The sequence below is a fragment of the Brassica napus genome, chromosome C1 (assembly GCF_020379485.1).
Source record: "Brassica napus cultivar Da-Ae chromosome C1, Da-Ae, whole genome shotgun sequence".
Taxonomy (NCBI): domain Eukaryota; kingdom Viridiplantae; phylum Streptophyta; class Magnoliopsida; order Brassicales; family Brassicaceae; genus Brassica; species Brassica napus.
Window position 1 is genome coordinate 40,523,345 of NC_063444.1, and position 14,401 is coordinate 40,537,745.

The following is a 14,401-nucleotide window of genomic DNA, read 5'->3' on the forward strand; positions in this document are numbered from 1 at the left end:
GGAAGCGGAGGAAGCTCAAGCTTCCGGCCTCCACTTTTTAAAGATATATTCCGGCCAATGATTTACAAGGATTCTTACCTAGTCTAGTGGCAAACATAGTTATTTTGGAACGCAAGATGACGAGTTCGATTGACAGTAGTGCTATTTTCTTCATACATATACATTTTAATATATGTATCATTTACAAACAACTTATGAATGGGCCTTATTTTTTTTACTTGCTTCCGGTCTATATATTTTCAAGGCCGGCACTGCCTATAGATGACTATAAGTATGATGACAAGAGATGAAATTTGTGTGTTCTATGTGTATTATTTCTGAATCAAAGTGTTCCCTTATATAGGGGATACAAAGGGATAGAGAAAAGGAAAGTATCCAAATCATAATCCTAGAGTGAAAAGGAAAACCTCCTAAAGATAAACATGAAAGATAAATGGAAACATTATCTAGACAAGGGGCGGCCGACTCTCTCTCCCCTTTGGGCCGCCGACTCTTTCTCTCTCTATGGGCCACGGATTGGCCATTTGGTTCCTAGCAATCCACATTGTTCATAACACTCCCCCTTGGATGCTAGAACCATATGGGCTCGTATCATGCACGATGTTGCCTCGTTAAAACCTCTCTAGGAAAACCAAAAACCCAAGGTGGGAAAAAATGGAAACCGTAGACAGGAAAAAGAGTACAACGCATGACACTCCCCCTGATGAAGGCATCACTGCAGATCCTTCAGGCGGCGCATCCCTATCTGATGAACCAGCTTTCTGAACATTGAAGTTGCCAGAGACTTGGTGAAAAGATCGGCTGAGTTGTCGCTGGATCGGACTTGGACTACTTGAACCTCCTTTGCCTTCTGCAAGTCGTGGGTGAAAAAGAACTTGGGCAGGATGTGCTTGGTCCTGTCTCCTTTGATGTATCCTTCCTTGAGCTGAGCAATGCACGCCGCATTGTCCTCGTAGATGATCATTGGCTCCTCCTTCTCTTGTCTCGCGGACAGACCACTCTCTTTTAAGACATGGCCGGTCATGTTCCTCAACCAAACAAGCTCACGGCTTGCCTCATACATGGCTATGATCTCGGCGTGATTGGATGATGTAGCAACTAAGGATTGCTTTGTTGAACGCCAGCATATTGCGGCTCCACTATGTGTAAACACATATCCTGTTTGAGATCTAGCCTGGTGTGGGTCAGATAAGTACCCAGCATCTGCATATCCGACCATGTTCTCTCCTGGTCGGTTGGTATAGAACAAACCAAGATCTTTTGTTCCTTGCAGATATCTGAACAGATGTTTCACTCCGTTCCAATGCCTTAAAGTCGGACATGAACCAAATCTGGATAGTAAGCTTACGGCAAAGCTTATGTCCGGTCTAGTATGACTAGCTAAGTACATTAAGGCCCCAATGGCACTTAAGTAGGGCACTTCCGATCCGAGTGTTTCCTCGTCCGGTTTCTTTGGTCCGAATGGATCCTTCTCAAGGTCTAAGGACCTTACGACCATAGGACACGGCAAAGAGTGTGCCTGGTCCATATTGAATTGCTTGAGTATTTTCTCTGTATAAGTTTCCTGATGCACAAGGATGCCATTTGCTTTATACTCAAACTGTAATCCCAAACAGAACTTAGTTTTCCCTAAGTCTTTCATTTCGAATTCTTTCTTTAGACACTCGACGGTTTGGGAAATCTCTCCAGAGGTTCCTATTATGTTCAGGTCGTCCACATAGACAGACATTATAACAAAGCCCTTGCTGTCGAATTTCTTTATGAATATACATGGACTAATTGGATCGTTCTTATAACCTTCTTTGGTTAGGTACTCGGATAGCCGGTTATACCACATCCGACCTGACTGCTTTAAACCGTATAAAGCTTTGTTTAGCTTAATGCAATGTTGTTCTCGAGAACCTTTCTTATCTTTGAGCTCAATGCCCTCTGGAACTCTCATATGTATCTCATTGTCCAGTGGTCCGTACAGATATGCGGTCACTACATCCATTAGGCGCAAATCAATGTTTTCTTTCACGGCCAGACTGATTAGATATCTCAATGTAGTCGCATCCACCACAGGGGAATAAGTTTCCTCATAGTCTATTCCAGGTCTTTGCGAGAATCCTTGTGCTACAAGCCGTGCTTTGTATCTCACTACTTCTCCTTTCTCGTTTCTCTTCCTTACAAAGACCCATTTGTATCCCACTGGTTTGACATCTCTGGGTGTCAAGATTATAGGGCCAAAAACGCCTCTCTTTCTCAATGATTCTAACTCCACGTTTATAGCTTGTTTCCATTTGATCCAATCTGATCTTAGCATGCATTCTTGTATGGACGTGGGTTCTAGATCCTCATCTTTATCCATGATCTCAAGTGCTACTTTGTATGCAAATAAATCATCAACGTTGATATCTTTTCTGTTCCATTGTTTTCCAGACATTACATGGTCTATAGAGATCTCTTGGTTGTCCGGCTCTGGTGTCCCGTGAAGTCCAGCGTCCCGGACCTCACTTGGAGGAACGACCGGATCATCGGGTGTGGCCGGTACATTTGGCTCGACTGTCATGGTCGGCTCGACCGGTCCATCTATGTCCTGGACGGTTTCCTTGATGCTCTCGGATCCAGCACCTTTCTTGGATTTCCGAGGCTGTTTGTCTTTGGAACCAATTGGTCTGCCACGTTTTAGACGTTGCTTAGACTCTGTAGCCACTTGACACTGTCCATCTTGGACGTCTAATCTTACAGGTGCATTACAAGCCGGGATATGTGATATTGTCACTCTATTTGGGTCGGCAAATGTATCTGGCAGTCTATTAGCTAGCTCTTGAAGATGTATTATCTTTTGGACTTCTAAATCACAATCTTTAGTCCGAGGATCTTGCCAAGATGTTGATGGTCTAAACCATTCTAATTCTTTTGTTATTAACCGGCTGTTATCTCCCCCTAAGGACGGATATGTGGACTCATCAAACTGTGAGTCTTCGTATCTGGCCTTTAAACAAATCACCGGTTGTTGGCTCAAGATACTTTATAATGCTTGGGGATTCATATCCTACGTATATTCCCATCCTCCTCTGCGGTCCCATCTTAGTTCTCTGTGGTGGAGAAATTGGAACGTAGACGGCACATCCAAACGTTTTGATGTGGGACACGTCTGGCTCATGACCCGTAAGTAATTGAGATGGCGAATATCTATGCTCACTAGATGGCCTGATGCGAATCAGTTCCGTTGCATGTAAAACCGCATGTCCCCATGCTGATACCGGAAGTTTAGACTTCATTAACAATGGACGGGCTATCAGCTGGATACGTTTAATGAAGGATTCGGCCAAGCCGTTCTGTGTATGGACATGTGCCACGGAGTGTTCTACTTTTACCCCCATGGACATACAGTATTCATTAAACGCCTGGGACGTGAACTCACCAGCATTGTCTAGACGTATAGTCTTAAGTGGAAAGTCTGGAAAATGTGCTCTCAGCCTTATCATCTGAGCAAGCAGCCGTGCAAAGGCTAGGTTCCGAGTGGACAACAGACATACATGCGACCATCTGGTCGATGCATCAATGAGAACCATGAAGTATCTAAACGTCCCACAAGGTGGGTGTATTGGTCCGCATATGTCCCCTTGGATCCTTTCCAGAAAGTTCAAGGTTTCTTTATTAACCTTAGCTGGTGATGGCCTAGTTATGAGTTTCCCTTGTGCACATGCTGCACATGTGAGATTTCGTGGGATCACTCCTTTAAACGTGTGCCCTGATGAATTCAACATCAGTTTTCGCATCATTCCTGTTCCGGGATGGCCAAGCCGGTTATGCCATAAAGTGAATAGCTCTGAGGCATTTGCCTCGACCATACTGATCCGTGCATAGTAAAGACCAGTAGACATTGCAGGCATGGTCTCTAGGATCCTTTTATTGCCTTTGGTGATCAAAGTTATGTTAAGGAATTCTTTATTTCCTTCTTCCCATGTTTCAAGGTGGAAACCGTTCAACCTTATGTCCTTGAAACTCAATAAGCTTCTTCTAGAGCTTGGGGAATACAAGGCGGTTTTGATCTCTAGGTGAGTGCCCTTGGGCATCATCACATAGGCCTGGCCGTGACCTTCAATCAAGCTGGCCTCACCCGCAATGGTTTGTACCTTTGCACTTTGTAATGTGAGATTCATGAAGTACCTTTTGTCTCTAAGGATCGTATGACTTGTGCCACTATCCACCACAAGTATACTCATCTCATCATTCATTTCTATAAATAAAATTTACTAGACTTTAGAGACTTTGTAGGATCTTTAAAACTTTCATTATTATAAATGTCATTTCATAAAATAAAAACACCAAATCAAAAACATAAAGCAATAAGACAATGTGATTCGAAAAACTAGTCCTTTAGACAGTCGGATGTCTCAAAATCCATTTGGTCATCTTTGCTGTCCCTGTCGGATTCATTGTCAGCATCATATCCCTTATCATCTTGACCGTTCTCTTGGATCATGTTTGCCTCCGGGTTCTTGTTCTTGATACTCTCTTGATAGAGTTCGCACAAGTGTTTTGGAGTTCTGCAGTTCTTGGCCCAATGATTGTCCATTCCGCATCTGTGACATAAAGACTTGGACGTGTAAGATGGTTTGGATATGCCACCTCGTCCACGGCCATAACTCTCTCGGCCCCGACCGTAATTGGAACCACGACCACGGTTATTGTGGTTTCCTCTTCGGCCGGCTGAGTAGTTTTCTCGACCGTTGTGATTGTCACGCCTACGCCCCCTGTACCCACCACGGCCTTGACCGTATGGTTTCCTGTTGTCATGGGCGTAGTAGGTTTCTTTGGGATCTTTCCTTTCAACATCATGGGCTTCGGGTAATGGTGCTGTCCCGACCGGCCTTGCTCCACTATTTTTCATAAGGAGCTCATTATTTGCCTCGGCCAGGAGAAGACATGAGATCAGATCAGTATATGTGGCAAAACCTTTTGTTCTATATTGCTGTTGCAACACAGAATTCGACTGATTGAAAGTCGTATAGGTCTTTTCAAGCATCATCACATCGGACACTTCTTCACCACACAGCCTTAGTATAGAAACGATTTTGAACAAGGCTGAATTATACTCGTCCACGGACTTAAAGTCCATGAATCTGAGATGCATCCAATCGTGCCTTGCCTTTGGAAGCAATACCATCTTTTGGTGATCATATCTGTGCTTTAAAGCATTCCAAAGATCGAGTGGACTCTCAATTGTCATGTACTGATCCTTAAGACCTTCGATGAGATGATGGCGCATATAACATATGGCCCTATATCTATTCTTTTCATTCTCATCATTACCCACAGTGATGGTATCACCGAGTCCTTTGGACTTTAGACTAATCCTTGTGTCTAGCGCCCACTGCAAGTAATTGTCTCCGGAGAGATTAAGGGCTGCATAGTCTCTGTTTGCTATTTTCGACATCTGATCCACATTATCATACAAGACATTAGATTCTCAATGGGATCACGTGGCCGCAGGATATATGCAAGCTCGGCCACAACACGTCTTATGCATTTATGATATCAAACAATTGCTAGTCGACCATGGTGCTATCAAACAAGCCACACGGCTATATGATCAATCAATGGGTTCGGTTATGCAATTCTAAATTTACCATGGTACGATCAATCCTAAAATTCAATTCTACATGTACCAGGGAGATTAATGCCACACGGCCATATGAGTTTTAATGCAATCAGATTCGAGATCAAGTGTTTTCTATATGCTGGCCGATCCTGTTCTAATCAGTTGTGAATGCAATACCATATTCGGTTTTATGTAAGACGATTTAAGCATTCCTAGGGTTTTCAATCCTTTTATTCTATCAACTTATGTTTAAGGTTTCAAGGCCTTAAGTATATTCATGTTCAGACAGATCGATTCAAGCAATCTAAACAATCCTAAACCTCGAATCAGAAATCAAGCAATCAAGATCAATCTTAAAATCGGCTACATGCTTAGGGTTTAGGGTTTTCGATTCCTTGATTAGGGTTTGTCAATTTCAGATTTAATCAATCAACATTCAACCAGGTTCTAATTGGAATCGATTCATGTTTTTAGTTCTAAGACTTGTCGATTTTAATCTCATGGTTTCTTTTAAGGTTTCATCAAGACATTGTTTCCATAATGATGGAATTAGGGTTCTTATTGTTCTAGGTTCTCAGATTGTGTTTATACCTTAGTTTCGTAGGGGATTTAGGACCGGACCACCAGAGAATGGTTGAGACTTCGAGCTGAGATGATCGGACGCTTGCTGCCTCCTATCGGGTCGCGGATGGAGTCTATCGCGGCTGGAGGCGTCTCGGCTGCGAGCTGATCGGGTATCGGATCGTCTCGGGACAGTCGCGGGGTTCGGGTTCGATCGCGAGCTGGATGGCGGTTCTTCTCGGTCTGGAACGTGATCTGAGAAGCTGAGATTGATCTCCTGAGTTCTTGATGAACTTAAGAGCAAGGTTAGGGTTAGGGTTTGAGTTTTGGATCGCCGGCTTAGACTTTTGGGTTTCGGTTTTGGTCTCAGGGTTCAGAGGCTATTGTGCTGATAACGTGTTGTGAACAAGAGATGAAATCGTGTGTTCTATGTGTATTATTTCTGAATCAAAGTGTTCCCTTATATAGGGGATACAAAGGGATAGAGAAAAGAAAAGGAAAGTATCCAAATCATAATCCTAGAGTGAAAAGGAAAACCTCCTAAAGATAAACATGAAAGATAAATGGAAACATTATCTAGACAAGGGGCGGCCGACTCTCTCTCCCCTTTGGGCCGCCGACTCTTTCTCTCTCTATGGGCCACGGATTGGCCATTTGATTCCTAGCAATCCACATTGTTCATAACATATGAATTGTTTTTCCCTTTTTTTTGCCTTGAATTTATTCATTTATCAAAAGAGACCTTTTATAGTTGATTTCATTTTGGATTTTTTTTTTTCATCTCAATCATAGATTACTAGAATTTAGGTGAAACTGATTTTCCAAATATTAGTTTGATTTTCGGATTAATGTCTAGACAAGCTTTAAATGGTCTAGTCTCATAATAACAATCTTATAACATGTGAAGCCAATGCCCCTATAACTTCTTACACAAAGAGTATTGTCATTGATCCGAATGATTTAACTACTGGTGTGCTCCATCTTCATCTTTGATCAAAGCAACGACTTTCTCTATAATGCTCTTAAGCGCAGGTGCGCTAACAGAACACTTGTTGTCACCCTCAAAGCACGACTTCCCCTGCTCGGCTGCTTTGCAAAGCTGTGGATCCAAAGGAACACTCCCAAGAAACGGCACTCCCATCTCCCTACACATTCTCTCTGCGCCGCCTCCACTGCGGTCAAACACTTCGCTGTAAGCCAAGACGTTGACAAGCTCTGGTGCATTCTTTCTTAAACAAGAGATTACTTCATGCGTCACGTCAACGGATAATCCAAGCTCTGACTGCACCTTCATGAACGTGACATCCGCTAACGGTTGACACAAACCGCTCATGTTCTCCACTACTCCTAGCACCGGGACGCCAACTTTCTTGCAGAAGCTAACCTCTTTTCTCACATCGATCAATGAGACTTCCTGAGGCGTCGTGACGATGATCGCACCGTCGATCCCAGTGGCTTGGAGGTACTGGACGATGGAGATGTGCTCGTCCGAAGTTCCCGGTGGGGCATCGACCACGAGGTAATCGATCTCTCCCCAGTAGACGTCTTTCAAGAACTGTTTGATGAGAGCGTTCTTGCGGGGACCTCTCCAGACCACAGCTTCGTCGGAGTTGGGGAGCATGAAGCCTATTGACATGACGCCAAGGTTGTCCTCCACGTAAACCGGGGACCACCCGAGGTTGCTCTGATGAATCTCATGGCCTTCAAGGCCTAACATTTTCGGCATGCTGGGACCGCATATATCAATGTCCATAAGGCCTACTTGATGGTCCATTCCAGCGAGGGCAAAGGAGAGCTGAGCTGAGAATGTGCTCTTGCCAACCCCACCTTTCCCAGACAAAACCAGAATCTTGTGCTTAACAGTGCTCATTCTCTCCGCTATGGCCACCAAATCTGAAGGAAACAGAAAATGTCAGCACAAATATTAGTGTTGGGCCTAAATATCATCAAACAGATCCAGTTGTCTAATCTCTCAAAAGAACATTATGGCCAACAAAAGGAACCCACAGTTCTAATCAAGAACACAGATCTTTGAAAACGTACGTTGTCAGTTAGCTAAGACAGTAACTTGCATGTAGTTCTAGAGATCCAGAACCTCTAATACAAAATATACACACACCTCCAAGTAACAAACAGATTCAGAAGCAACCCAAAAATGAATTATTCAAATAGGAGATACGAGCTCTTACGAACACAGAGATACAAAAAGTCACATTTTATCATAAATGGGCTAAGGAGAAGCTGTAAGAATCTTCAAACACAGATAATTCAACAATAACAAAGCTAATTCAAACGTAATCGATGGTTGCATGATCGAGAGAGAGAGAGAGAGAGAGTAAACCGAACCAGGATCAGGTCCCTTAGGAGCAGTAGCACATACTTCCTGATTAGGGCAACCTGCGCAAGAATCAGACTTTCCAGCAGTTTCCGATTGAGGACCTGGGCAATCTATTCACCAGCAACACAAGCTGCAATCAGCTTAAAACCTACAGATGAGCTGAAGAAAAGAGTGGATTGAAGTTGCTTACGTTCATTGGCGTTCTCTGGAATCTCTCCGTTCTCCATGTCGACGACTTGTGTGACTCCTCTCTGATTAGTCGCCGGAGATTTTGTTTATACGTTAAAACTCGCTTATTGAGAAACCAGTTTCTCTTGTGAAATGTTCTTAACCAAAGCCCATTATAGTTATATGGGCTCGACTATTATTTCTCACGGGCCTTACGTTTAAGGATCATATTTGACCAACATTTTTGTTGTAACACACTTATCAAAAAAAAAAAAAAAAGGGAAAACTGTTTTTTAGAGCAAAAAAATAGTAACTATGTACCTTTACACTAATCTATATTTTGTGTCATATTTTCCTATAATATCCTTTAATATTTATGAAAATAATTTTAATAAATAGTTTTAGAAACAAAAAAAAATTGGAAAAATAGTAACATTTGTTAAAATACCTATATAAACTTAATGGTATATTTTCCAGTTATAAAAAAGTTAAAATTATAAATTTCAGATTATGTTCTAAAAAAAGTAGAAATGACATTCTACGAAGTAGAAAACGAAATCTACTTTTTTTCATTGAATCTACAATGTTTAGAATACGTGATCTACGTAAATAGGAGTATTCTACAAATATGTAGAATACACATTCCGCGCTTAACCTACCATTTTAAAATTCTTAGAAATCAAAATCTACACATTAATCTAATTCTAAAACATGTAGAAACCGACTTCTACAGATTTACTATAAATCTAAAACATGTAGAAATCAAATTCTAAACATTACTATAATTCTAAAAAACTGTAGAAACTGATTTCTACATATTAGTTGTATTCTACGGATAAGAAATCAGTTCCAAAAAATATGGAAACAAAATATTTGAGAATATTCACTTTTATATTTTTAAAAAAAATCGATTTTTTAAAAAAAAAACGAAAAAAAAACAAAAAAAAGCGACAAAAAAACCTTGGCAACCTTCTTCGCCGTCTTCTATATTCCATTGATTGTTCACAAAATTTTCACATTATTTCTACCATGATTCATGTCTATGCTTCATGTGGTGTTTGGGAATTGGTTGTATCTTCAGGTTGGAGTTTTAATGTTGATAAAAAGAAAGGGGGAAGGTTACTTGCTTTGGAATTGAAGTCTTCTCTGGAAGAGTTACAGAAAAACGTTATAGAGGATTTTGGTTTTGAAGAAACAGATGCTGATTTGGAGTTGAGTTACCTTCCTATTGGATTGATCAATTCATCAAAATGTCCACCAGTGATCATTGGAAACTCAAGGCAAGTTCAAAATTTTCTAGGGTTTTGTAAGAAGCATCAGTCAACTCAATTGTGTGTCAGCTATAAAGCAAAGCAAGGAAATCCAAATAAGATCGATATTGATCTTAATAAGATGCCAACTGATGCAAGTACTAGTGAAGAGAACGAGCGAAATCCTTGTGACATTGGGACCGCTTCAAATATTGTTAAGGGGGCTAAGCATAACGAGAAGAGGAAAGGGAAGATGCAGCAAAGTGAAGTTGATGGAGATGATTATGATACTGACAAGCATAACGAGAAGAAGAAAGGAAAGATGAAGCAAGACGAGGTTGAAGGAGATGATTATGATGCTGACAAGATCAATTTCTGAAAAAGAAAACAGAGAAAAATTGGCAAAGAGTCAGGTGGTGGAATTGGTTAAGATGGGAGATCTTTTCCTCAACAAAACAGTTTTGAAAGCGAGGTTTGAGTTATGTGCAATGAAGCATAACTTTCACTACACAGTTACCAACTCCAATAAATCAGTTTGGTGTATTAGAAGCGCTGATAAGGTGTGCTTTTGGGGTGCTCGAGCTGAGTGTTTGAAGGGCTCCACATATTTTATTATTAAGAAGTATGTCGGTGTACATTCCTGCGCACCTTCAAACAAAACCAGTGCCGGAAAGACAGCTTCAGCGAAAACGATAGGCAGTCTGCTAATGCATAAATATGAAGGTATCAAGGAAAGGCCTAAAGCGAAAGATATTGTTCAGATTATGCGTAATGATTATGGATGTGAGATCTCTGATTCTTTAGCATGGGATTCCCGTGAATATGCAGTCAACGCTGTTAGAGGTATTCCAGAGGAAAGTTATGGGAAAATACCAAAATACTTGCACATGCTGCGAGAGGCCAATCCGGGTACACATTCCTCTTACAAGACTGACGTCGATGGTAGATTTTGATATCTTTTTATAGCGTTTGGTCAATCGATCAGAGGCTTTAACACAGTCATGAGGCGTGTCATTGTTGTCGATGGAACATTCTTGAAGAGTAAATTCAAAGGGGTGCTACTGGTTGCAACTGCTATAGATGGAAATTCAAATTTATATCCTATTGCATTTGGGATAGTAGACTCTGAGAATGAACAGTCTTGGGAATGGTTTATGAGACAATTAAAAGTTGTTGTTGCTGATGACAATGGTTTGGCTTTTATTTCAGATAGACAAGTGTCAATAGCGAAGGCACTGGAGAAAGTGTATCCGCTAGCGAGACATGGTATTTGTATTCATCATTTGTTGAATAATGTGATATCGTATTTCAAGGGGAAGGGATTAGCTGGGTTGATTTCAAAGGCTTATAGAGTGGTTGATTTCAAGAAGACGTTTGCTCATGTTTGCAATATCAGTCCAGCAATTGGAAATTATCTTATGGAAGCAGATGTCAAAAAGTGGGCTAGATGTCAATTTCATGGATACATGTATGACATTAGGACAAACAATCATGCAGAGTCGATAAATTCTTCGTTGCGTTCGCCGAGAGAGTTTCCCGTAATTCCTTTGTTGTACAGTATTAGAGAAATGCTGACACGCTGGTTTTTTAAGCGTAAGCAATCGATTTCAAAGCACACCCACCGTTTGACCATAAATGTGGAGGAAAAGATTGATAGGAGAATTGGAAAGGGGGAAACTTTCAGAGTTTACCCTGTAACCGATAGCCAGCTGCATGTTAAAGGCGATACAATTGACTGCTTTGTTGATTTGGACAAACAGACTTGTTCTTGTGGGAAGTACGACCTCTTGAAAATCCCTTGTAGACACGCAATAAAAGCTGGTTTCTTTGTTGGTAGAGAACCATATACATTGACTGATTTTTTTGTATACCACGGGAGCTTGGAGAGAAGCTTATCAAGAAAGCATAAATCCCATTTCAGTTCCTGAAGATGGTTGGTCTGTTCCACAAGTAGTGGAAAATTCTGAAGTGCTACCGCCTGAGACAAGAAGATCTCTTGGAAGAAATAGAAAACGCAGATATGAAACTGTTGAAGACAAAATCCAATCATCACAAGGATCACAGGGGGGTCAGCTTCGTAAGTGCAGTAGATGTGGTCTTGGTGGTCATAATAGAGAAACTTGCAAGATGCCAATATAGTGGATTTGTTTGTTGTGTTCTTCACAATTTAGTGAAAGTTTTCCAGACTTCATTTGCTTGATTTCTAGTAACTTTGTTTCTGTTTGTGACAATTTTGTTTCAGTTTTTCAGATTATATTTGCTTGAATTTTAGTAACTTTGATTCAGTTTGGGAGAACTTTGTTTAATTTTCATAACTTATTCTTAAACAAACTGTGATGTCCGCTATGTTTGGATCGATCGATCTGTATATTGAACGGTCGATCCTGATCAATATGCAAAACAGACAAAAACACGGACAATCTTTTGATCGACCTGGTACAGTTCTCTCGATCGGCAAAGCTTGATCTCATACCGACCGATCGATCGACTATTTAGATCGATCGATCGATAATTTGGATCGATCGATCGGCCGTCTGAAACGATCGATCCCGTACTCTGATAAATCTTATTTGAACCGAATTTAACTCAGCAAAATAGAGAGAATAGGATAAAAACCTCCATTTATCTTCTCCTTCATGACTATACTTAATAGAATGGTAACTTACTATAGGTTATATAATTAATAAAAGTTATAATCTAAACTGGATATATAAAACATGCAAACAACCCAGATCCGAATTCGAAATGCGCAGAAAATTTTAAAAAACTGGTGGAATACAATGGAAAGATATAACTGATACTGATCATTGGTGGTCGTCAGGACTACAGCTCCTACTCTGTCCTGGTGCTTGTCTGCTCCTATGGAGGCGTGAACCTCGCTCTGCATCGGTTGCTTCATCAGATGGTTCATTTTCTGCGTCGTCTCTAGTCATACCAGCTGCCTCTATAGTCTGTGGAGCGCGGCAGCAGGAAGGAGTAGGTGGACATCTAATCTTTGCGAGTGCACCCCACACAGTCTGCATCATCGTCGAGAGCTTGACTAATGTATCGGCAGTCCATGCGAACTGCTGCTGCTGTGTACCATCTAATGGTGGTGCTCCAGAATCAAACTGACCAGTATATGGTGGTAACAAATACTCCATGGAAGGGTTTGGAGTATGATCGACTGAGATATTTGGGATGGTGTCATCCTCACATTGTGTCTGCGCAGGACCAGAAGAAGAAGAACCACAACGACGTTTTGAAGCTGGTGGAAGAGGCGTGTAAAGAACTTCAGCAGGAGGCATGAACTCCATGTTCTCCACAGACGTCAGAGATGTGATAGCGGGTTGTGGAAGCTTGCAATGAAGGATTTTCCCATCAGGCATGGTAAAACGGTAAATTTTACCAGAGTGAAGGATCTTGGTTTTTAGGAAGAACTGGGCATCAAATCTGTCAATCATATCCACACAAGGAGTATCCGAAAGATCAATACCATGGTGCATGAAGATCCGAGTAAGTAGACTGCCAATAGACTCCTCCAAAGGCTTCCTGTCAAGAGGACGAAGACCCCTAAACTTCCTTTCAAACAACATCTGAGCAAACAATGCTCCCATGTTTACCGAAAGCTTTGCTGGAGGTTCATCTGCAACGTCATACGTCGGCCTGAGAGCTAATGGCAGCCTGTAGTGAATAAGTTGCGCTTCATCCTCGGTAAGTGATCCTGCTTCTGACTTTCCAAGTAGAAGATGACCCATATATTTTTCTACCACTCGCAAGACCGGGTTTCTGAGCATTGCAAGTTTAGCTTCCCGAGATACATAAGAACTGTCTGCAATCTTTCTCCACAACAAGTAAGCACAAGGAAACTTGGGCAAAGAGCATGCCTCATGTCGGGTCTCAAATCCGAATAGTATACACAGCTCGTGTATAGACATCTCATAAAGCAGTCCTCTACATAGGAATGTAAGTTTACCTTCGCTAGGAACTTTGTTTACCTCGGACTTGTAGTGCAATTCAACAGAAGAGAGAAATTGTATAACCAAGTCTGGATATAAGGGTTGTGGATTGTAGCCAAGAGTTCCAAGTCCCATGTTTTTCCACATCTTTTTGACATCCCGCAGAATTCCCAACTCCTTTGTAGTGTAATCGCAGATGAACTTTGTTGGTTTCAATCTCATCCGCTGCAAACCATTGTAGAGAATGCAGTGGTAATCACTCCAACCAGCATAGTAATCGCGGTTTGTGTAGGATGCAAGTTCTCTCAGCTCCTTCTTACTTGAGATAAGTCGGTTATGAATTGTAGGGAGTTTAGAGAATGGAGTCAATGGGTCACGAGGCCAAGGGGCTGCTTCCCGAGGCTCACCACTTTCGGGCTGCGCTGAGGTAGAAGCAGCTGTTGTGTCACGTGTCTGTGTTGCCGCCGGTGCTGCTTCCTTGGTTTTTTTCGGCGCTCCTTTTTCACCATTTTCTACACACAACCCTTAACAAATGAGTTCTCAAAGATAAAAC

At 41.6% G+C, this 14,401-nt stretch overlaps 2 protein-coding genes across 2 annotated transcripts; one reads left to right on the forward strand and one right to left on the reverse strand.

The window, feature by feature from the left end:
* Positions 1–6,971: 6,971 nt before the first annotated feature.
* Positions 6,972–8,839, reverse strand: LOC106352968 (cytosolic Fe-S cluster assembly factor NBP35). The gene is made up of 3 exons (XM_013792624.3): positions 8,683–8,839; positions 8,501–8,602; positions 6,972–8,047 (listed from the first exon to the last, which is right to left on the reverse strand). Exons 1-3 carry the CDS (start codon positions 8,717–8,719, stop codon positions 7,119–7,121), a joined length of 1,068 nt encoding a protein of 355 aa, XP_013648078.1. The 5' UTR covers positions 8,720–8,839; the 3' UTR covers positions 6,972–7,118.
* Positions 8,840–10,341: 1,502 nt separating this feature from the next.
* On the forward strand, positions 10,342–11,838 carry LOC106355559. The gene is made up of 2 exons (XM_013795479.2): positions 10,342–10,819; positions 10,877–11,838. Exons 1-2 carry the CDS (start codon positions 10,342–10,344, stop codon positions 11,836–11,838), a joined length of 1,440 nt encoding a protein of 479 aa, XP_013650933.2.
* The last annotated feature ends 2,563 nt before the right edge of the window (positions 11,839–14,401 follow it).

What these genes read in the sequence shown, in the direction of transcription:
- LOC106352968 (XM_013792624.3), bottom strand. Translation starts at nt 8,719, where the DNA reads ATGGAGAACGGAGAGATTCCAGAGAACGCCAATGAAC. An exon ending in TCCAGAGAACGCCAATGAAC is followed by an intron (nt 8,603 to 8,682) that starts GTAAGCAACTTC and finishes GCTGGTGAATAG; the next exon opens with ATTGCCCAGGTCCTCAATCG. An exon ending in TCCTAAGGGACCTGATCCTG is followed by an intron (nt 8,048 to 8,500) that starts GTTCGGTTTACT and finishes TGTTTCCTTCAG; the next exon opens with ATTTGGTGGCCATAGCGGAG.
- LOC106355559 (XM_013795479.2), top strand. Translation starts at nt 10,342, where the DNA reads ATGGGAGATCTTTTCCTCAACAAAACAGTTTTGAAAGCGAGGTTTGAG. An exon ending in GCTGCGAGAGGCCAATCCGG is followed by an intron (nt 10,820 to 10,876) that starts GTACACATTCCT and finishes ATCTTTTTATAG; the next exon opens with CGTTTGGTCAATCGATCAGA.